At 41.6% G+C, this 24,163-nt stretch overlaps 2 protein-coding genes and 1 long non-coding RNA gene across 3 annotated transcripts in view; 2 read left to right on the forward strand and 1 right to left on the reverse strand.

The window, feature by feature from the left end:
• Positions 1–6,654: 6,654 nt before the first annotated feature.
• Positions 6,655–12,451, forward strand: LOC101463913 (coiled-coil domain-containing protein 42 like-2-like). Its single transcript, XM_004571823.4, has 7 exons — positions 6,655–6,815; positions 6,907–7,027; positions 9,863–9,949; positions 10,033–10,224; positions 11,708–11,929; positions 12,027–12,185; positions 12,267–12,451. Exons 1-7 carry the CDS (start codon positions 6,778–6,780, stop codon positions 12,387–12,389), a joined length of 942 nt encoding a protein of 313 aa, XP_004571880.1. The 5' UTR covers positions 6,655–6,777; the 3' UTR covers positions 12,390–12,451.
• Positions 10,568–15,690, reverse strand: LOC143419366 (uncharacterized). The gene is made up of 3 exons (XR_013099332.1): positions 15,535–15,690; positions 14,218–14,378; positions 10,568–11,059 (listed from the first exon to the last, which is right to left on the reverse strand). It is a non-coding gene; the product is annotated as an uncharacterized LOC143419366 (long non-coding RNA).
• Position 15,691: 1 nt separating this feature from the next.
• Positions 15,692–24,163, forward strand: part of LOC101464206 (USP6 N-terminal-like protein) — a 30,746-nt gene continuing 22,274 nt past the window's right edge. Inside the window, exons 1-2 of the mRNA XM_076885837.1 lie at positions 15,692–15,958; positions 20,869–20,942. Coding sequence (XP_076741952.1) covers positions 20,877–20,942 — 66 coding nt within the window. The 5' untranslated portion in view covers positions 15,692–15,958; positions 20,869–20,876. The remainder of the gene's footprint in view (positions 15,959–20,868; positions 20,943–24,163) is intronic.

The raw sequence follows: 24,163 nt of genomic DNA on the forward strand, positions 1-24,163 counted from the left end.
TCCATCGGGTCCCACAGCCTTGTGGGGATTCACTTTTTTCAGAGCTATGTGATAATAAAGATGACGTGGAAAATGCAAAGGAACACAAAACATTACTTACCGACAGGTTGCTACCCCACCGCAGTGTTAAGGAAGATACTTTTACTGTGCCACATTCATAAATAAGCACATTACTCATTTGCACTTCAGATGTCCCATTAGTAACTTCTTATTGTTGTTTTTTAAGCTACTTAACATGGACCTATGGATCTTTGAAGCTAAAATAAACAACTCAATGAAGCAGTGTTGTGTTTACACAGAACATATAACACACAACAGCGAAGAACCATTTCAAATAGTATCTTTACTAATTTGTTACTGGCAGTCTGTCACAAAAACTGATATTTTGTTCATATTTCATTGGTTTCCCAGGTTAGTTTCCCTCTCAGACTTTTTTATATTTAGTTGAATCTATGTAAAAAATAAATGAAAGATTTAAAAAAAAGTCTGAAAGGCATAAAATAACATTTTGCACCAACAAAAATGCTCAAGAATGGTTTTGTGGTAAATGGATTGGTTCCTATAGAGTGCTTTTCTAATCTACCTGAGCACTCAAAACACGTTATACATTTTATCTGAGTGCTTTCTAACATTCCTGCTCCAATGGATGCATCAGAGAGCAACTTGGAGTTAGTCTCTTGCCCAAGGATACTTGACATACAGACTAGAGCACCGATTAGTAGATGACCTGCTCTACCTCCTTGGCAGCAACCCCATTTTTCAGCATGATAATGATCCCAAACACTTTGCCAGTGCAGTCAAAGCATACCTGGATAGAAAAACAAACACTGGAACAGTATCAGTCATGGATTGTTCTCTCCAAAGCCCAGACCTAAACATTACTAAAGCAGTGTGGGAAAATCTGGACAGAGAATGGAACAAAAGGCAGCCAACGTCCAAAGAAGAGCATTGAATGTCCTTCAGGAACCCTGCAGAACTATTTCTGAAGACTACTTAAATAAATTGCAAGAGTTCTAAGAGAGTTCAGGCTGCATTGAAGAATGGATGTAGCCATACAAAAAATCTAATTTAGTATTTCCATTCATGCTTGCATGTTTCAGTAAAGTGCTGCACCTCATTCCCATTCTCCTCGAAAAATATTAAGAAATGAAGGGCATGGAAGAATGGAAGAAAAGCTTGCTCCGTGCACTGCTGAAACAATCTGCAGAGGTTTCCATCGTGGGCTTATCTCTCTGTGAGGAAAAGCTATAAATGTGCCTGAAAAAGCCTGAAACACTTGAAACCCATCACTCACAAACGTCAGCTGACTGACCCTTGGAATCAGCAAAGAGCTGTGGAGCGATAGTATCAGAGCAATCCCTCGGACTGCATTCTTCTGGACAGAGAACTCTGATATTGTCCACTGGGATTGCCATACCTATCACAGCTGCAGTCTTCTGCTTCTTCTCAACCACCATTATGTCTGGCTAGTTGGCCAGTATGTCTGACTGGAACTTAAAGTCCCACAGGACCTTAGCCCTGTTCTTCTTAACCACTTTTGGCGGTGCCTCCCATCAGGAATTGGAGAACTGGCCTATTCTGTGCTTCTCTGATGTTGGCTTCCAGCCTCGTTCTCCATGGAGAGAAGTCCTGTCCCATTTTTTTTTAACATGTTATTGCCATGTAATTCAAAATGAGCTAATATCTGTCTCAAAATGACACTTTTTTTCAGTTAATCATTTTGATCATTTTGTATGTTTTTCTGTATTGTGTTGTGAATAAAATATAAGTTAACAAGATTTGCAAGTCATTGAATTTTTACTTACATTTAACAGTTTCCCAACTTTATTAAAGTTGGGTTTATATACATATAGAACTGTACTCGATCTAAAATATGATGACCATTTGAAATTTACATCCTGGCTGTAGGTGAGTGAGTGCTCCCAAAAAATCCCCCCCCCCCAAAAAAAGAAGTCTTGAAAGTGGAAGTTCTTGATTGTTATTATATTAGTGGTATTATATTCTACTGTGCTATTCAGGAAAGTGAGGCAGAGACAGAAGTCATCCATGGCAAAGACTAAGTAAAGTCTAAGTGGTGCCATGACACCAGTCAGTCAGAAGTGCCAGCTTAATGCCAGATCAATATATATATATCTGACCTTTTACCAGACCAGAGGCTCATCCTTATGTGTAATAACCTAACTGAAACTACATGTACTATGTTGAATAAATGTTCTAATCAAGAACCTCTACTAAAAGCTTAATAATAGAATATAAAAGTATAACAGACAATTTGAATAACCTAGTAATTCAAATAGCCTCGTCTAACCTGCTCCTCAGAATAACTTTCGGTTTCAGTTCTGCAAAGCCTGCAACTTCCTGTCAACTGCAACTTAGTCTTTCTGAAAGACACACACACACACTGTTTAAACATCTGAATGCAATATCAATGCTGCAGATTATATTACTAATGCAATAGTAATGATGATGATTATTTAACAATAGCAGTAAAATAATTTCCCTGCTCCACAATATACACTGAACAAAAATATAAACGCAACACTTTTGTTTTTGCTCCCATTCCCCATGGGATGGACGTAGAGACCTAAAATTCATTCCAGATACACAATATAACCATCCCTCCCAAACAGTGGTCACAAATCAGTCCAAATGTGTGGTAGTGGGCACATCTGCCATATTGCGATAATCCATCCCACCTCACAGGTGTGCCACATCAGGATGCTGATCTGACATCATGAGTAGTGCACAGGTGTACCTCAGACTGCCCACAACAAAAGGCCACCCTGGAATGTGCAGTTTTGTCTCACAGCAAAATGCCACAGATGCCACAAGCAATGAGGGAGCGTGCAATTGGCATGCTGACAGCAGGAATGTCAACCAGATCTGTCGCCCGTGCATTGAATGTTCATTTCTCAACCATAAGCCGTCTCCACAGGCGTTTCAGAGAATATGGCAGCACATCCAACCGGCCTCACAACCGCAGACCTCGTGTAACCACACCAGCCCAGGACCTCCACATCCAGCAGGTTCACCTCCAAGATCGTCTGAGACCAGCCACCCAGACAGCTGCTGGAACAATTGGTTTGCACAACCAAACAATTTCTGCACAAACTGTCAGAAACCGTCTCAGGGACGCTCAACTGCATGCCCGTCGTCCTCATCGCGGTCTTGACCTGGCGTATACGACAGCGTGTACCAGTTCCCACGAATATCCAACAACCTCGCACAGCCATTGAAGTGGAGTGGACCAACATTCCACAGGCCACAATTGACAATCTGATAGACTCCATGCGACGATGTGTTGCACTGCATGAGGCAAATGGTGGTCACACCAGATACTGACCGGTTCTGGGTCCCCAGACCCCCAATAGCGCAAAAAACTGCACATTCCAGGGTGGCCTTTTGTTGTGGGCAGTCTGAGGTACACCTGTGCACTACTCATGATGTCAGATCAGCATCCTGATGTGGCACACCTGTGAGGTGGGATGGATTATCTCAATATAGCAGATATGCCCACTACCACACATTTGGACTGATTTGTGACCACTGTTTGGGAGGGATGGTTATATTGTGTATCTGGAATGAATTTTAGGTCTCTACGTCCATCCCATGGGGAATGGGAGCAGTAACAAAGGTGTTGCGTTTATATTTTTGTTGAGTGTATATATATATATATATATATATATATATATATATATATATATATATATATATATATATATATATATATATATAAAGAAATATATGTACATACATTTTTACAGCGTATTGTGTTCTGTATCCTGATTGGCTGTAGACCATTGTCACTCAGTCTCGTGCCGTGTCTCCTGTACAGTACAGAACTCGTTCAGTTTGTCAAATTTACATAAATCTTTGATCCTAGCAGTGTGACTCTGCTGTACTGTAAGTTTGTAAGTTTTCTCCCCAACAAACACGACAATGTTGACGAAGCGTTTTGCACCGTCAAAGGCAGCTGCGGGTGCCTTTGGTTTAATTCTATAATACTGGACTTATTTTTCTACAAAGGTTTGAACTTTGAGGGTGTTTAAACAACAGAGAAAAGTGTGAAAATGTTCATGTCTGTCTGAGAAAAGTGTATAAAGTGTGTAAAGAGGAGTCTTGGAGTCTTCTCTCACCCCCGTTCTCTGCGGCCTGCTGGAGCGGGGGGGCTAGGAGGAGTTGGCCGTCCGACTGCGGTCTGGAGTGTGGGGCCTCCCTGCTGCTGCGGAGTCGGGGCGGTCTGCCTCTCCCCACCGCAGGGAAAAGGGTAACACCACCTGGGTCTGGGTGCAGTTCCCCCCTCCATGGGCAAGGGTACCTAGACCCGGTTCGTAGAGTACGCTTGGGGAGTGTGATTGTGTGTACAGCGTCTCTTTATGTCTGTCTCCACGTTGGGTGAGTGTGGAGTAAGTGCATATGAGAGCATGAGGGTGGGAATGGATGTTTGTATCTGTGTGTGCCTGTATGTCTGTGTCTATATGTCAGGTTGGGTGTCAGACGCCACCTCTCTGGGGACATCTCAGGCCCTCCAAGGTTTGGAGGCCTATCTCCCCCTACCACCACTTCCCCTGCCAGTGGCGGACTCCCTCAGGTGTCGGTGCGTTGGTGGTTCTTTGTGTCTGGGGGTGGGCGTCCGGGTACACACCGGCTCACTCCTTGGCGGCCGCTTATCGGGGCCTGGAGCCTGGGGCTCGCTCGGGCCACTTCGGAGGTGGGGTGCCCCCGGCCTCTCGGCCTGGGGCTCGGTCACTCAGGCACGGCTGGCTGCCGGCGGAGCTCACGGGCGTGTCACTGCAACTCCCCCTGGCTTCTGCTCCACGGCTGCTGAGTGAGCCCTCATCTGGGACTCTCCTCAGCTCTTACTGGGACAGTGGCGCGGCTGCCCCTCTGTTGGTCTTCCTTGGTCTCTTGTGTTCTGGGGGCCTCTGGATGTCTGGAGTTTTGATCTCCTCCATACCTGCTTCATACCCTGGAGGACGGGGCTGTGGCCCCCCCACACTCCCTAGCAGATCGTTACATGGAGAAACCTTTGGAATGCAAGCATGCTGATCCACACAGGTATGCACACAGGTGTTCACACGGGTATTCACAGACGCGGACTACAGCTTTCTTGGCTGCTGCCTCAAAGCACATTGTGCGCTGTCTATCTTGCGTGCTGCACAGTATCGTTTATTATTTAGTATCTACTGATATCTACTGCTAGCTAGTTTATTGTGATGGTGCCGTTTTTTTTATTATGTTGCTCTTTGTTTTTTACTTTCTCTTCTGTTTTTTTTTCTCCATACAGGTGACCCAGGTGTTTTTTTTTTTTTTTGTTGTTTGGTTTTTTTTTTTCTTTCTTCCCCCCCTTCTCACCGTCGCTTCTCCCCTTTGGTTTTCTTTCTCTCCCTCTCTTTCTTTCATTCTTTCTCCCTGTCCTATCCCACAGTCATGTCTGTCCCATTTGTAGCAACTGAAAATAAAATAAATTCATAATTATAATAAAGGTCAATCAAATGGACCAATATGGCAAGGCCATGATGATCCACTTGGTAAAATAAATCTGCTTGGCATCTTTCTTGGCCTTAAGACAACAATTCTGACGGCTAAAGATCCAAACGGGACACAAAAAAAAAAAAAAAAAAAAAGTGTGTAAAGAGGAGTTTTACAGCCCCCGGATCCAGGGAGGGCCTGTTTTGTATGAGCCTGGGCCACATAAAGCATATAAACCAAACCATAATCAGGCCAGATATGGCATGCCATCACATAAATAGTGCCATCATTGCCAGGCCTAGCCAACATCTGGTTGACATGCACCCTGCCATGACGCCAGTCAGTCAGAAGTATCAGCTTGACACCAGATCTGGGCCAGACCTGTCTGCTATGTGGGCAGAGGCTACAGAATGTGAATGACGTTCAGCAGCTTCAAGCAACTATAGTAGAAACTTTACTTCCAGGTGAGTGATTGAAGCGACTGCTAATGAGAGACTCTGTTGATGACCTGCAGTAAATAATTTAGAGGGTTAACTAAACAACCAGAGCCTGAAATGTCCAAGCAACCAGCCACCAGCTCCAAAGAAATGTGAATCGCATAAAAGTCCTCCTGCGACTTCCACACTCTTCTGGTGTTTTGTGGCACCATTCTTAAGCCAGTTGTGATAACATTTAATAATCTTCTCCCACTAGAGGTTTATTAAAAGAAAAAGTTTTAGGCCTAATTTTAAAGTTAGTGTCTGAAAACTGAAACAGACATAGGAAATGTTTCTGTAGCAGGGAATTCTGATAGCTGAGGAGTCCCTATCTGTAGGAGGACTCTGGGAAGTGCTCCGTCGGGATAATATGGTGTTAGGATTCCTTTGAGATATTCACATTTTATTAAAATCACTTCAGGAGTTAACATGGAGGCAGTATTGTAAGCAAATTTCCAGTTGTTTTCTGATACAACTGAACAAGCCAGTTAACTGTTTTTTGCTGCTCTGAATTTATATTCGAATATCAGCTGTGAAGGACCTTTTTGCAAACCTCTAACTCAATCATCATTTCATCTTTTCAGTCTTACAGATGTACTCAAAATAAAAAAAGCTCTTTTCACATTTGGTCGAGACGTGTTTCTTCAAACTGAAATGCTGTGAGTTGTGTCTTTACAAGTTCTGGTTGCCATAGAAACAAGGTTGTTAAAGCCTGGAGATGCACACTTTTAGAAAGTTTGAAAACATAATAAGCGAAGAAGAAGAAGAAAAAGATAACATAAGAAAAGTGAACCAATAACTCTTTTTGAAAAGTCTTCAACAGACAGCCATGTCTTCAAGGCCCAGAAGCCAGAAGCAGTTTTCACAGTAAGTTTTTGTGGAGTGTTTCTACTGTTTTTCTCTGTGAAGCCCGATTCGGTAAATGATGTATGCTAATTACTTTTTACTGTTCTTGCAGGAACACGTGTGGTTTGGGGGAAAAGAAGAAAACCCATGATCAGAGTGTTGTCCTGTGTGAAATGCTGAAGGGAGAAAGACAGCTCGCAGGGCTTAAAGCCAAGGATGAGGAAGGCACACAGGTGTGAATTTGTCACTGGCATTTCTGGCAGTTTAAGGTTTATCAGGTAGCCAGTGTTAATGGTCAGTGTTGGGACTAACGCGTTATGAAGTAACGCGTTACAGTAACTACGTTATTATTGTGGTAACGAGCACGGTAACTAGTTATTATGCCAAAATCAGGAACGCGTTACTCGTTACTGGGATTTAGATAGGCTCGTTATTCGTTACTTCATGTGGTGGCTCTCGCGGAGCTTCCACAGATTCAATAACATTAGCAAGTGGTGGAGGCCAGCAGGTGGATGAAGGAAAGGGGAGGCAAGAGGAGGAGAGACCCGAAGTGGCCGCCCGTCCGAGTATCAGGTGAACTGACCTTCAGGTAAGAAGTTATGACCTGCAGTCTATCTGGGTCAGATATAAACCAAGTTTAGTTGGAGTTTATTTTCGTTGTGTTGACTTTTTCGTACTGCGTGCTAGCTAGCATGACGGGGTTTCTATAGAGATTGACAGACCACGTGACTTTCGCGCATTGCATGCCGGGAACTCGTGGCAAAACAATCCAAGTACCGCATCAAATGCAAGCATTTGCAGCACCGCAAAACATTCATTCTCCGGTTCCAAAACCTTCTTGCTTTTTCTTTGCCCCCCAAAAAAGTTATGTTCAAAACGAAGGAGAACAATGCCGGTCCGTACAAAGACAGACTCGACGAAAAGTCAAAGAAAAGATAAGAGGAAAAAATCAAAGGAGTGAAAGGGTCAGACCCTTACGAGCACACAGAGGGACCAAAGATGTTAGCGTGCTGCCCAACTTTCACCACGCTCATATTTATAATCATACGGTTCTTGGAGTGAGTGCATACACTCATGAAGTTTAGTAACTTCAGGTCACTGCAACAAGCCCAGGTACAGTTTACCGACGGATGGGTGCAGGACCTTGAAATGCACCGTGTAGAACGAAAGACCATCGTACGTATCATAAGTTTACCAGTCTCACAAATCGTCTTCATAAATACACATTCGTTAACCGTTTATTAATAGGACCTTTGAGCTCAACGTTAATTAATTAGCAGTGGAAATAATTTCTGGTACGCATTACAGAAATGTAGCAGTGACAATAATATTGTATGCTGTAATCGCACTGGACAATTAGTGATAGAAAACAACAGTTTTATCCTGTGAATAAAAGTATATGTTTTTGTCAATGTACCATGGTAATAACAGAAGCGAAACGCAATATTGTGTCAGGACAATTCACTATTTATGCACAATAAATAAAGGAGCATAGCGCGACAATTTCTGTTCAGCGCCAGACTTGCTTGTAACCTATATCACCAATTATGTTATGAAAAATGACGCATTAACTACTACAAAACACTGACCTTCGTGGAAATGCTTGGAGCAGACTAACCTGTGAGCTGGAGTGTTCTGGGACGTTATATTTGCTCTTTGAATGGCTGCAATCCAGGCCATCCGTCGCCTCTTTGTTACTTCAGAAACATGGCTCGAACAATTTCTCTTCAACGACGTAATCCGATAACAACCGATCTCTTTACCCATCGGCTTCCCGTGGCTGTCATGCGACCGGCTATTGCAGTTAATAATACAACAGCTTCTTGACATTTTTGTGTTTCTTTTTATTGCTGTGTAACTGATTTCAATTGCAAGCCTGCGTGCGCTAGTACCTCTTGCCACGAGTTCCCAGAATCCTTTGCGGTTTTACCCCTGAATGACGTCACATTTTCAATCTCTATACAGCTGGGTGGTGCTATGTTACTGATGTTGAACTTTATTTTGTTTATACGGTTAATTATTAGAGTTTCCAACCGTCCTGTAAAAAACGGAATTGTCTCATATTCAGAGAAATTATTACGCGTTTCGTATTGAGGTGAAAAGGAACAATTTGTCCCAGACTTCAGCTACAATGAAAAAGACACAAAGCTGGAGTTATTCTGTGTTTACGCTGCACAGCTGCCTCTTCTTCTCTCATCCTCTCCCCTCCCTCTCCTGTTTCTACTTCAATCATGAAACTGATCAATGATCAGCTGATCTGCTTTTCCCTCTTGTTTATTTATCGTCCGCTTTGCACCAGAAAGAGGAAACCACCGGATGTCACGTTAAACAACAGCAGCACGTTTGATCAGCTGTTGTTAGAATTTATTTAATATTACTTTCTAGTATCAGCTGATGTTTGCTGGAGCCATAAAGCTGGATATGTGGTGGTTTTGTCCCAGTCCAGCCCTGTATGCAGCTCATCTGCAGTCTGGTGTTACCTACATCTTCCTATTCAGAAGGCAGAATTTCCGAGTTCTGAGTACAATCAAAAAGCGCCACGACTGCAGTTTTTGTGTTGGATGTAAAAAGCGCACATGACGCTGTAACGTAGGCTAGAATCATGGCGGTGGTCAACGACGGTCCAGGCGTGGGATTTCTCTGTGTTCCCCGGGCCATCTTGTTGATTTTCACGTTTTGTTGCTTCCTGTTTTATTTTGTTAATCTGTCTCCATCTTGTTTTCTCCTGGTTAGTTTCAGCTGTTTTCCCCAGTGTTTTCATTTCCCCCGATTACCCCAATGTGTAATTAAACCTCTGTTTGCATTTGTTCGTTGCTGCCTTGTACTGTTTACCCGCCTGTGTGGCCTGGCCCTAGTTCAGCTTCACTTGATATCTCTTCAACACAGATGTTTTGGATACGAAGCAGTTGTTTCTTGAGAGTCTGTTGATAGCTTTATGTCCTCAGTTTTAAGCTCTTTTCAAACACACGGTTTCACCATAAGTACCCTTGAGGCCTACTGTCCTGAAAGTCATCACAAGTATTCCCTTAGTAACGTAAACCTTTTCTACTTTGTGTGCATTTCTGTAGGAGCTAAAAAGTTTGAAGGACCAGACAAAGGAGCTGCAGGATGACATTAATAAAATACAGGAGCGCTTTCATGAAGCCTTTGTTGAGGTACTGTAGAAGACCATTTCACACAAGCTGAATTTCAGTTTTATGGTTGGAACGAAACTCAAATTGGACCTGAAACTGTGTAGGATGAAGATGCTGATGATGCGCTGGAGGAAGCGAAGGCAGACAGCAAAGAGTTCATTCAAAAGGAGGCAGAGTTAGAGAGATTAAAGAAAGAGTATGCTGAACTGATGGAGAGGAGAGAGGAGCTACAGCATCAAGTTCAGAGGCACTCAATGTACAAGCACTTCATGGAGCGTGTGCTTAAAATAACAAAGGTACAGTATTTTTATTTCATGCTAACAGTAATCAGTTCATTTAAATAATGTCTTTATTGTCAGTGCACATGCATATCATGTGTGTATATATATATATTATTTTTTGACTTTTGGATCCAAATCATTTTCACCCCTCAGCTGTTCCAGGCTAATGGTGGGCGGCGTGGACAACTTGGTGAATGTAATAACTTGGCGACAAGTATGAGGAGACATATGATTTTGAAATTCATACCATAGCTGATCTACTACGTCATTTTTTTTTACCCTTATCTGTGTTTCTATTGTCCTGAACCGTCTGCCAGAGGACAGACTTTCAAACAAAGTGACCAGGGTGGGATGAACGTCTCATTGTGGTGTTTTAATTTTACTTTAATGTTATTAATGTCCTACTTTGAGGCAATAGGAATTGTCAAAGACTTTACAGGCGAGAGACAGGCATCTGATGATCTTCTGGGTGATGATGAGGACCCTTTAGAGCACTTTCTTCTCTGATGCTGTGCAGCTGTCAAATCTCATACAGATTAAATATGTCAATCTGCACTTTATGGAGCAGCAAGAGAAGGACACCAGTTGTTTTTTAGTTGACTTGGTTCTTTCAGAGGATCCTCGGGACAAGAGCAGGGACATAGAGACTGGCCCCGGTGTGGTAGAGGGTTAGCCCTGATGCTGGGGGAGACGTTGTCCAGTGTATCTGCTCTCCTTGTAGCTGATGGAATTTAGGATTAACTGCTATTAAATCAGCGTGGCTGAAGTCCTTGCTATGATGTGAACAGCCTTAGGATACATCCTGTGACTGTGTGATGCAGATGAACAAGAGCCAAGTTAGCGTCAGCATCTGGTGGAATATACACAGCAGTTATCACAACAGTACCAAACACTGTTTCAGAAATATCTCAGATATCAAATATCAATATTTGACTATTTATCCATCCATCCATTCATGACTCCCATGTTAAAATACCAGCTTTACAGTATTAAAAAGCACACAGTTAGAGTCTGCAGGAAAATGTAGTCCCAGTGCTGTGTTGAGACAAGCACAGGTGAACTATTATCAGTCTAATAGCAGAACCCACAAGCTAAACAAAATACCAAAAGGGGAACACTGGAAGCTAACGAGGAAGAGGAACAAGAAGCAAAAGCAGACAATGAGATGAAAAAATAGGGGAAGACAGAGGGGTGAGTGAAGGAACCGCTGAAAGTCAAAGGGGAAAATGAGACTGGGAAAAGTAAAACTAACAGTAACCATGCAGAACAGGGAATACCGAAATAAAACAGAGCCAATCAAAGGTTGCTTTTTGTATGAAAACGTGTGGGGGAAAACCTGCTGTGTGTCAAACTCCAGCACAGAGAGCACAGAGCACCATCCATAAGTATTGTATCAATTATTAATGATGATAATAATGATGTTAAACAGTGATTCCTCCACCGAAAACACTGAAGATAAAGCTGCAAGCAAAGCTGTGTGTATGTCTGTGTGTTACAGTTTGGGGATACTGAGGCTCTCGCAGACTACACAGAGAGTCTGCTCCATTTTCAAGATCAGTTCTACCAGAAGGAGATGAAGTTGCAGGATGAGGTCGACCAGCAGAAGAAAGCACTGTTAACCCTGCAGGACCAGCACAACTTGGTGGTAATGCAGAAAAACAGTCTGCTGTCTCAGCTCCAGACCGAGCTAGAGAAGACTCAGGCCGAAGCTCTCACATGGGTACCGGACACAATCCTGGATCACATCCCTGCAGCAGAACTAAGGCTAGGTCAAATATACACTGTGAATGGCATTATGTGTTGCTGTCTTCATACAGGAACAAAAGTGGAACCACATTCAGGAAACAGCTGCAAAGAAGACACTACAACTGGGAAAGATTAAGATGGCGATCCTAAACCTCTATGAAATGACAGCAGGTGCCATAGGAGAAAAGGAAGGAGTTGATATGAATGACACAGAGACGCAGCTGAACAAGGTAAACTCGCAGATCAGTTACTGACAAAGAGCTAGAGCAGCAGGAAATGATCAACATAACCGCCTGTTCTTCTTCTTATAGCTGCAGGTGTTCTCTGAGGATGAAAATGACATAGTGAAACAATATGAAGCCAGACTTCATGCAGCCAGTGATGGAAAGAAGCCAAACAAGGACAAAGGGAACACAAAACCCAGAAAAAAATGAACGCATATTCAGTTTCTTGGCATACCGAATCATTTATTACTTCAAATAAAGGTTGAAAATATTGAGGTTTTTGAGCTGTTTTCAAACTGAATATGACTGAATAGTTAATATTTTAGCTAGGACAGGTAACTTCAATAATACCTGAAAACTCAATTCCATGTGCAATCAGCAGCTGATTAGTTACTTTGGAAAGGCTCCTTAGTTTGTCTTCCTGGCTGTATTTATTCAGTTAGCAGTGGTGGAGCATTCGAGTGGAGCTACTGCGACTGGTTTTCATTTATTTATTTTGTTTTTCAATCCAGTGCCTGTTTTATTAAACAGTAGAATCAGGACATATATGTGAACCCAGCTGTCATCCTTAGTAGGCTGACACCTCAGACACACACTCCACGTCTTAATGTTACAGTATTTAGGATGTGCACTCTCAGTGACATTAAAAGGAGGCAAAACCTCATTATGTAGTCCTCATAATAAAGCAACTTGAGGCAATTGTAGTTGTGAAGTGGCATTGCATACATATACATACATATACATACAATACTGTATATCCAGAAAGCCTACATGCAGATGGTTTTGGGTGTCCACGTGACTGTTATGCAAATCATTGAAAACACAGAGGACATCACTGCCACCCTGTGGACATCAAAGAGTATTTTATTTACTCAGTGAACGAGCCCATTTATTTTCTTGGGCTGGTTAGATGTGCTTCTAATTAATAGTTAGGTAGAAGCATGTTGGATATTTGCTGAGGTTGTTGCATCTCTTAATCACAAGATGTTTACTCAGAATGCAGCAAAGCTCACACACAAAGGCACAGCCATGTGAATACAGTCCAGTGCAGTTGTGAGTAACACATCAGTGTAGATGTCTGTTGAACTAATAAAAATGTGACATGAGATTGTTTTTGGTGTCATTTCTAAAGCTCCCTGTCAGCAGAACTACACAAAAACCAAGAACAAAAATCAATGAACTCAGCTGAGAGGTGGAGCATGTGCAAAAGAAGAAGCTGCTACATTTTGGTGCTGGTGGACATTTGTGACATGGCTTTGGCCTTACTGGCCTTAAAGATTCCTTCTTGTCTGCTGCTGTTGTTTCATTAACAACCTCAGATATTTACAACACATATTTGATTTTGCTCTCAGAGTGAACACAAAGCACCAAAGACTCATTCAAGAACAGGAAAGAATGAATGAAAACCTGATTCTGTGTCATATAGCAGAAACTCAGTGCCACTAGGGATACAAACGTGTTCAAGGTAACCTGCTGAAGAAAAACACAAGCATCGGTATGAGAAAGAAGAGTGATTTAAGTGACTTTGAGTGTGAAACTGCTGATCTACTGAGTTTTTCCACATGACCTCTGTAGGGTTTACAGAGAATGATCTGAGAATGAGGAAATATCCAGTGAGCAGCAGTTCTCTGGGTGAAAACGGCTTTTTGATGCCAGAGGTCAAAGGAGAGGGCTCGGCTGCATCAAGCTGATAAGAAGGCAACAGTAACTCAGAAATGCCTCTGTACATCCAAGCTATGCAGAAGAGCATCTCTGAACACATTGAACCTTGAAACGGATGGGCTACAGCAGCCAGAGACCATATCTGGTGCCACTCCTTTCAGTTAAGGACAGGAAACCCAGGCTACAGCTCTCAGGGGCTCAGCAGAATATTGCAAAAACATTGCCTGGTCTGAGGAGTCCTGATGTCTGCTGTGACATTTATGGCAGGGCCAGAATTTAGTGTAAACAGCGTGACTCCTTCCTGCTGCTCCTGGTGTAATGATGGACATTTTCTTGACATAATTTGGATCTCTTAGTACCACTGAGCACAGCTTACCTGAGTATCGTTGCTGACTGTGTCCATCCCTTTATGACCAAGAAGGGTACACTTAGCTCTTAGCATAACCCCACTCAGTATGTCCGGTGCTGTATGAGTAAAACTCTCTGGACTCGAGATGGGTAGAGCTCAGGCGTGGTTTATTCCCCTTTTGTGGGTCTCTGCAATAACATGGGACATGAGTAACCATGGGTTTCCAGCAACAGGATTCCGCCCAAACTATCAAGAGAAGTTTCAAATTATTAGACACGACAGTCTCCTCTAGCTGTTAGCCGCTAGCTCAGCGTGTCCATTTTTCCTACCGTCTAACCCATTAATTTCAAAACAAGATCATAAAACTGAAATCTACTCAGATGCTACTGTATGGGCAGTTCATGCTGTTAATGCACTGCCATGTTAACCTCAATGAGGATTTTCAAATATGTTTTAAACTCATGTTCAGTCAGGGCGGACTGAGGAAGAACTTACCACAGCAAAAGCTTCATTGCCACTAACGGGATAAGATTAGGGAAAACCAGTTTACCAGTAGCAGACTTTTAAAATCGAATCTTTCAAAATAAACCCATGGTTGCGATCCCAAGTTTAACAGGAATTTAACCACGACAAAACCATGTTCATTCTTTTACATCATTACATTAGCAAGTACAACCTTCAGGTGGAGACCCAAACGCATGATTTGTGTAACTGTGTATTTAGGCTGTATGTGTGATGATGTTCGTGCAACGTTTAAATGAGATTGGTCCACGTGTTGGGGAGGAGAGAGGGTACATATGCAACAAGAATATTATTTTTATTATTAATATTTTATATTGTATTTTTATTAGTACATTTCCAAAACTTTCAATTCCAGTTGAGAAAAATTAAAAACGGACATTTTAATCATTTCTCTGCTTGACGTCGCTCTTCAGCATATCAATGAACAGCATCAACACACTGCTCTAAATGTTTCTGTCCGGTCAGGCACTAAAACTATCCAGTCATGAAGCTTCAGGAACAAACAAATCAAACCAGTTAGATACGGCCCGAGTGAATCCGAGTGAGTCTGTCTTGCGTTTCTGTGCAGGGTAGCCAATCAGATGTTAGGTATCATCTGATGATGAGCAATAAAAAATATTATTTATTAATTATTTTATGATGCAGATGCAGGCACCATCAAATAATTATGTTAAGTTAAATTAATTATGCATTTAATATTTTTATTTTAATTAATTAATAATATGTATTTATTGTTTATGTATTTCCAACTTGACTAGATCAATGACACTTTTGATGAACTGCACGCAGTTATTTCATTCTGGCACTCTCGGCGCTCCATACCTCTCTGGCTCCATCCCTGCACTGCAGTGTTTTTCCAGCAGATGTCGGCAGCAGAAAGCCCAGTTACTGCTTCTATGCTGGTGTTTGCGTCTCCACCGGGACAGCTGTTGTCAGAGGTTCTGTTGCTTTAAGGCCGGATGGTTTACAGCTCACACACGGCTGACGATCGGCGCCTGCTCAGTGCGTCTTCTCCGCTGCCGCTGCTTGGATCGCGGACCTGGGGGGTTTCTGTCCCGTCCGTGTGCTCCTGTGTGCGCGTATGTGTGCGCTGTGTCTGATGGTAACCCATGGATTGACGGAGGGGGAGGCTATTGTTACCAGCCCGGTGGCTTGTTCTGCTGCAGCTGCACTTTCAGCAGAGAATGCCCAAAGCAAACGGAGCGGTAACTGCACGGATAGCGCAGGAATACACCAGAGGATCAAGGTAATTACAAGCGTATTTGTTTCTTTGTAGCCATGCCCCAGATTTGTTTCTTATTCTCTGTGGAGTAATAATAATGAATAAAAACGAGGTCTCGCGCGAGGCTGTAGAATGGTGTCAAATCACAGCATCGCGCGCGGCTCGTACTATCGGAGGCTGTGGGTTTGTTTACCAGCGCTAAATGACACTTTGAGCCGCTACAAAGGTCCTGATGTCGGCGAAACACGTCCACACCGTGGGCAGCATCCTTCAGCAGCCTGGCCCTGCGTGTGTCTGGGATGGAGACACTGAAGGCAGCGGCAGCAGCTCTCGGGCCTGCTGGGGGAGCTTCGAGAATACAGCGAAGTTATTCAACATTTTTCCTGACAGCTGAAAGCAGAAGCACTGCTCAGATATTCATTACGCTTTATTATACTGGCGTGTTTCTGCTACTCCTGTTTGTCCTGAAATGATAACCCGTAACATTGTACTCTCTGAGTCTCACATAGTTTTCGCAACATTTGTGGGTCTTATTAAGTCTTTATTGGCTTAATAACTGCCTCACTCACTGATACACATTCTGCGCAGTAACTCACATGTGATACATATTAGTAAGCACAAACACAACACAGCGGTTAGGTCTTAAATTGAACCAATGTATGCCAGTTCTTGAATACTGAGTACATGAATATTTTTTCTAATCATTGTACATGTTTTAATTTTTCTGAAGCACAGAAAAAAAGAGATTCTGTTTGTGAGGTTTCGCTGGGAAGATGTAAAAGTTTTATTTATCCAGTTTGAAACCAATGAAAAAGATCAACAAAGTGCAACGATTCCATTGTACTTGATTAGCTAATAGATGAGGAGTCTGTAAATGTTTTACAGTCTTCAGAGAGAATCATCGAGAGTAGGCTCCAGACCACCAAGGGCTAAAAAAAAAAATCCCTAATTCACTGGGTGTTCTTTATCTTTAGTAATTCAAGTAACTGCACAGGAACCTGAGTCATTCAGTTACAAAACATTTAAGTATGTCCTGCTGTACTCACTTTGTGTTGGAATTCTCTCTCACACTCTCTCCTTCTCTTTAGAGCTCCAATGATGCTTACTCCTAAATTAAATGGCATTTGATCAAATTCCCAGGCTTGTGGTCCACCAGGAAGTTTTTAACCACAGGGCTCCCAGTCAACATAAAGTACCCGGGGACGGATGGATATTCAGTTTATGTAAAAGTCCAAACCTCAGATTTTGGCAGTGACCATTACAGTTCAAACTCTATGTGCTTAACACAGGAAACACAAACATTAGACCTGTGTAGGTTTGTATTGTTTTAAGGCAGGGAAAAAACCCAAAGTAAACTTTACAAAGAAATAAAATGCAAGTTAACACACACACACACACACACACAGTTCCAAAGAACAGGACCACACTTACCGAAATCAACGTCTGCACACTTTGATCTAGAAATAGTTAAAAGATCTGCAGTTTAGAATATTACAGAACATTTGTTACATTTTGGTTGGAACTTGTCCTGGTGACCTTATTGCTATCATTATCAAAAGTGAGATCGCTGTCCAAATGACACTAAGGTTTCTGACTTGAAACTTTGTCTCAAGTTTGCCTTCAGTTCTAAATGTCTCAGGTTTTGAGACATCCAGACATCAGCACAGATAATTAGTGAACAGAGGTTAGATCATCAGAAAAAAAAAAATTAGTAGTAGTTTATAGCTAATAGTTTTCTGTATAATATGAAGTGAAAGTTGAATAAATATGATTGTAGGTTGAGAAAAAAAAATATAAACTAGACAAGCGAATCTAGAGGAATCCAAGGAAGAAGCACGACACTCTAAACAGGAATAACAGCTCCGTGTTAAACCTGTGAGATTGAAGTCGTCATCAGTTACAAGCCTAATCCAATCAGAATATGTCATTTTTTTATATTGTTGTCTAAAGATTTGGAGGTCAGAATAAAAAAAAATTCAATTTGACAAAAAAGAGTTTAAACTCCTCCACATGATATTAAATGAACACACCACTTCTTTAATAATGAATATGACTTAATGTGTTAATATGTTTTGATTCAGTACGTATCCTGATAGAGTAATCTTAGCTAGTTTCATTTGTGAAACTGGGCTTATGACATTAAAATTAGCCGATGCAACCAAACACTTTATGCACCCGCAGTAACTTAAATGTGCAGAGGGCAAAATGTGACTCATTTCCCACTTTCAACAATCCTACCTCCGACCATGAACCACTTCAGCAAAAAACTTGGTTCAAGTCCAGCTCCCAAGTCTCCACTCGGAGGTTTATTAAATAAAGCTCAGCGTGTATTCCGAGAGTAAAACACAGCCTGCAAAGGCAGAGTACATGTTCATCAGTCAGGTAGTGTGAAAGGGTGCAGTCCCGTCTCTGTTCCCTCTCCTAGGTTGGGTCTCCACCCTTTGTGCTGGGTCTCCTGCCAGAGCTCGTCTGTGATTTAGTACGCTGACCACATGCAGCCGCTGCCATATGTTTCAGAGGACAGCTCATATTTAAAGCTTCAGTGCCCATTCCTTGGTAGCCTCTAGATGAAAGTCGTTAAACGTTTTTTGGTTACAAGCCACCATCTTAGAACAGACGGGAAAGATTTGTCTTCAGACAACAGCAACACAGCAGAAAGGTAGCATCCTGCTACCTACTGGGTAAAAACATACATTCAGTTCACTTTGCATAGTCAGACGCTCAGTTTGCTCTCTGTGTCATTTGTTTATAGAAACTCAACAGGACACAAGGAGGTCAAATGGACTCAAATATAAAGTAAAGTAAATTCTGTTGCTACAGTGTGACACTACAGTGTGGCATTTTGTCTAAATATCAGAGCTACACTCTTAAGGTGGATCCTTTTTGTGGACTTTTTAAACCAAGAAGGAGCCATCAGTGTTACGTGTCCGCACTTCTGCACGTCTGCTGTTTGGCTCCTCAAAGCTCTTTGTTTCTCTTTGTTCAGGCTTTGACAAACACAGATTTTCACTGCATAATCCCGCTTTGGGGTTTTCCCTAATCCAGATGATTTGCGTTGTCCTGCAATGTGTCCGGATCATCACTCCAGGTCTGTCACTGGTGTAGAGCCAAACAGAGGATGCAGATTAAGCTGGATTAATACCTCTGCTGCTTTGTTTGATGATGAACATCAGTATATAGTCATGCTCCACCTCAGCGTGAGACCCCGAGAGAGTCAGGTGTGACTTTGCACAGTTTGGTCAGTGTGGGTGAAATTCTCTCTGATTCACGGTGCAAGATGGAGCTCCTCCCCGATCCACCAATGAAACCATTTAAAACAGAGGTGGCCTTCGCTTTTACCAATGAGAAAAACCACTGATCAATAAAGCAATTTTAGAAAGGCAGGCTCTCGCTTCAGCCACTAAGGACGGTTTTGATCTGACCAATGAGCTGTATTTACGGCCTTCTGACGAGTAAAGCGCGTTTTTTTTTAAAACCAACCAAGACAGCTTTGCAGATGCTGCAGAAAGTCCTTACCAGCTGCCCCACAACTTTACCAGTGTTGTTGGTCTCCTCACCACATTCAGGCGTTTTTCCACATAAAACATCGCTCTCGCTTCGGTACGACGGTCTCACGCTGAGGCGGAGCGTTTGTAAGTCTAACTTTTTTGGATTAAACAAACAAAATGTATCCATCGGGGCTCGCAGCCTCCAACTCTCCCCATCTTTACAAAAGCACTGGCTTTACCAAAAACAACCTTTTTACTGTGGTTTAACACAGTTTCACAGACGCACACACACACACACAGGTTTCTGCCAAGGGAACATTTTTTTGTCTAAAAAAGTAAACTTTTTGGCTTAAAATGACAACAGCACAAAAATATGAATATTCCACAGTTTTCGTTTCTGTCTCAAACCACCTCTTCATCATCCTCATCCATCGCCATATTTTCATGATCACATATTTTTGGGCATCGGATTATTGATTATTACTGAGTTATAAAATATCATAATTTTATGATAGTCATCAAAATGATAACTGCCATTAACTTTTATTACTTCCTAAATCATTCGACGGGGGGCCATAAATCACTGACCTGCAGATAAGCGTGACTTTGTTATGCTCAGTTTCATGAAACAGAGAGGGAACATTTTCTCGGTGGCTCCCGTTTATTGGATTTAAGTCAAATTATGAAATGTACTGTATTGTTTTCTTATTACTATTACTTATTAGTACTAGAGGCTGTATAAGTTAGAAGAGTATGTATTGCTCTTTAAACAGGCCTTGTCATGTCACAGTTTGGCACAGGGCCTTGGTGCGCCTGTATATGAGCACTTATACTTTTACACCTTCACACAGCTCTTCAATCCAGCTGACAGACAAATGCACAGTACACTCACCAGAACCTGTTTTCAGATCACTAAATTAATTACCACGTCTTTACCGAGCTTGTTCAGTCCTATAGACCAGCGTTCCCCAACCCCCAGGCCAGGGACCGGTACCAAACAACTCACGGACCGGTACCAGGCCACGAGACTTGAGAAATGTATGGTTTTCAGGGGTTTTATCTGTTTTTATGATTATTTTAGCATTTTTATTGTTAACTCTGTTTCCCTGGGTCTTTTCTTGTGTGTTATGAATAAATCTTCTTTTTTCTGGTACTGGTTTTATTTTATTGTATTCATCCGCGACTCCGTGGTGCAAAAAAGGTTGGGGACCGCTGCTTTAGCACGTTTCTGGTGCAGTTTTTGATATTTTAAAGCCCCACTATGATATTGTTCTACTAAATCCAAGGCAACCATCTACTGATGTGTTTATTCTCTTTAAAACCAAAGCATGCTTCAGGTATACCAGCTCATCGTGCTGTTAGTCACATCTAGCCGTGTTATTTTTTTCATCGTCAGTTGTTGTTTTCTCTAGTTTATGCAAATCTTGCTCTTCCTTTTTTCTGTAGATATTGACATGAAGAAAGACATCGAGAGTCTAATCGCAGAAGAACGAGCTGATATCATCTTGAAGTATGCTACGGTGAGTTTACATTGTCACTTGTGTTTTCGTTCGTGTCTTGGAAGAAGAGTTCTCACATGGTTCATTTTGGGCTTAACAAAAACACAAAAGGACAAAAATTCAAATGTCTTCTTGTGTTTGCTTTGTGTGCAGCACATTTCTGCATGTGTGGAGGACAACAAGCGTGTATGTGTGTGGGTGGATGTGAGTATGCTGGCAAAGTGCATTAATAACATGTTGTGTAATAATATGTTTATGCCTGCGGTGCGATGTCTCGGAGAACGAAGACCACAGATATTGATTGTGACTGCAGTGGAAACTAACATTAAAAGCAGCCATTAAAAACTAAACAGACATGATTCATTACATCCTTTCCTCTTGATTAGTCTTCAATGGACTGAGAAGAAAGCCATCCACTGTGCACATGTAGTACAGGTTTTAGAGTCCTGCTAATGATCCAGATACCTCGGCTTTGGGAATTTAATGATCCACCTATTCTTCAGTCTGAGCAAGAAACTGGAAATCATTCTTTTATCCAGGAAGCAAAATCAGGCTTCATGTCTACAGTAAAAAGTCTTGACCATGGACTTTCATATGAACGACCGGTGTAGCCACCTAAATGTTATCTATCGAGTCGCTGACTAGGGCTGGGCCATATTATACCGTTCACGGTAGTACCGGTACAATGTTAAGAAAGATAAGAAAATGAAATATCGCGATAGAATATGGGTAAAATGCGCATGCGCAGTGGCTTTGTTTTCATACACACCTGGCAGAACACGTTTCATCATTTGAAACAGAAGCGCTTGTTGGAGTACAACAAAGCTGTTAAAGCACGTGAAGAGGCGTCCGCTTCAACTAGCGTGGTGGTGAGACCAAAGAAGCTGACTCAACAAATAATCGGCGTAGCTTTAAATAGCTGCATGCCTTATGACACAAGTAGCAAACGTTGGGGGGAACTAACTAATGAACTAAACTAATATAAACAGCTGCTTGTTTAAGTGAAAATAAATTAATGTTTTAGGGTTTTTTGCACTAATAAAGTTGTGGAGTTGTAAAGTACTTCGTCTCGCGTCAATTATATTGTCAGTTATATTGTTATCGCAAGTTTTCAAATATATATCGTGACAAATATATTTTGCCATATTGCGCTGCCCTATCGCTGACTACAGTTTTGAGTTTAGCTTTTTGCATGTAGCCATCTTGGTTTTTTTCTGAGCGAAAAGTTAACATATTTGGAGCTAGCTAGTAGAGGTGGGAATCACCATACAACTCACGATACGATATTATCACAATACTTAACGCACGATACGATATTATTGCAATTTTTTAAAATATTTTGCGATATTCAGATTCTGTACATAAAGGTAAACTTTATCAATATTCATTTTATCTAATATCAAAGTCTCACTCTCCGTCTTTCTCTCATTTCAGTCAGTTTTATTGTTGACAAACTGAACGGTTTGTATTACAGTCTAGTCCAACTTAACTGAATGCAACCATCTGGTACAATTATAGCTATTCTGAACTATGCAATTTATGAAAACTATGCAGCCCCTTCAGCAACTGAAGAATTTGAAAGTAAATTAAAACAAAATATAATTTTATACTAAATAAAAAAGTTTTAAACTTAATTAAAATAAAACATGTCTTAAATTAAAATAAGTCAACTGTCATGTTTATTGCTGCCAAAAAAAAAGTTAAACAAATTTGGACAGTGAAGGAATGTCAGGATTCTTGCTCAGAAAAAGGATCAACATGCTCTGAAGTCGGAGCATGTTCCAGTCCACGAAAAAATTGCTTGTAACAAAATATCGATTTCTGCTGTCCCTGTATCGATACATTATTAGCAAACAAAATATCACGATACTAAACAGTATCGATTTTTTCCCCCCACCCCTACTAGCTAGCTTGTTAATAATGTATTGAAATGTAAAACAGTCACTGCAGAGGTGCATGTTTGTGGCAATCCTCAGCACTCTGTCACCATGGTTCTTAAAAAAATCAAAAAAACACTACTTTCTCTCACCATTACTGGGAAATATAACTCCTCATGACCACATCATCATAGGTGGTAACCATAACCCTACCTTAGCCTAAAGCGTTGGAGCAAGGCAAAACTGACTTTTTTTTAAAAAACATATCAATGCTTTGATTTTCTCAGTTTGAATAATTGTTTTATTATGATTGCACAAGTGTTCGTGCTTTAAAAAAAGCTGTTGTAAGTAGGAAAGCTTCTCAAGCTGTAACATAGAAAAGGAGCTTTGGTCAGAGTGGTAAATGTGCTGATGCAGAGCTGAGCTGGGGCCGGGTGGGGTTGGTGATGCCACAGGTTAAATTTAGCTCAGCGGCTTGCAGTGAAAGGATGGCAATGGAGGGGTTTGAGCTTTTTAGCCATAGCAACATCTGTGACAAACTGTGCAGTAATTGAGTTGACACTGACCTGCAGGGACAGCATTTTCCACACAGTGTTTGCCACTCGACAACCCCAGGCGATACTCTAATTTAGCTATTGTGCTAATCTGAATTGCAGTAATTTGTTGCTTTTAAGAGATTTAGTGTTTCTCTGTCAAACCTGGCTGCAGCAGAATGTGGGAACGATTTCAAAATTCTTTTGATTTCATCAGGAGGCAGCTCTGAAGTTCGAAAACACAACTAATATTTGTCTATGTTCTTCATTATTCTATCCATGGTTTGAAAGCCTAACCTTTATTCTTCTAAACATATCTCTTGTCATTGTGGTTGAATAGCTCAGTCTTAAAGCTTTTCCCCAGAAGGCTTTTGGCTTGTCCATGTGGACAACTGCAAATTTCAGTTGAACCTGAAGTTATTAATTTCATAAGCATGGACTTTTTCTTTGGTCGACACTCTTTCTTAGTCCGTGGTAGCGTAAACAGCTGGAAGGTCAGTGGACTGTGGACAGCGACACTGGCCTTCCAGCAGTTTCCAGCTCTTGGTAGGCTTGATCTTGTTGGTTCCTGGTTTGTTCCTGAACATCCTAATCAATTTTGTCTTTACATACAATTCTTTGAACCGATGATCTGCACCTGTTTAGAAATGGCCCACTGAGTTTCTGGAATGGTCTTCCCAATGCCCCAAACTCAACCCTATTTTAAATTTGTGGGCTGTGCTTAAACGCCAGTTCTGTGCCAGGAAAACAACAATTTTTATATACCAATTCTGCCAACAAGGGTCATTAAATATCCAGCCAAAATAATGCAGAAGCTAGTTGATGACTACCA

Source organism: Maylandia zebra, linkage group LG1 (genome assembly GCF_041146795.1).
Source record: "Maylandia zebra isolate NMK-2024a linkage group LG1, Mzebra_GT3a, whole genome shotgun sequence".
Taxonomy (NCBI): Eukaryota; Metazoa; Chordata; class Actinopteri; order Cichliformes; family Cichlidae; genus Maylandia; species Maylandia zebra.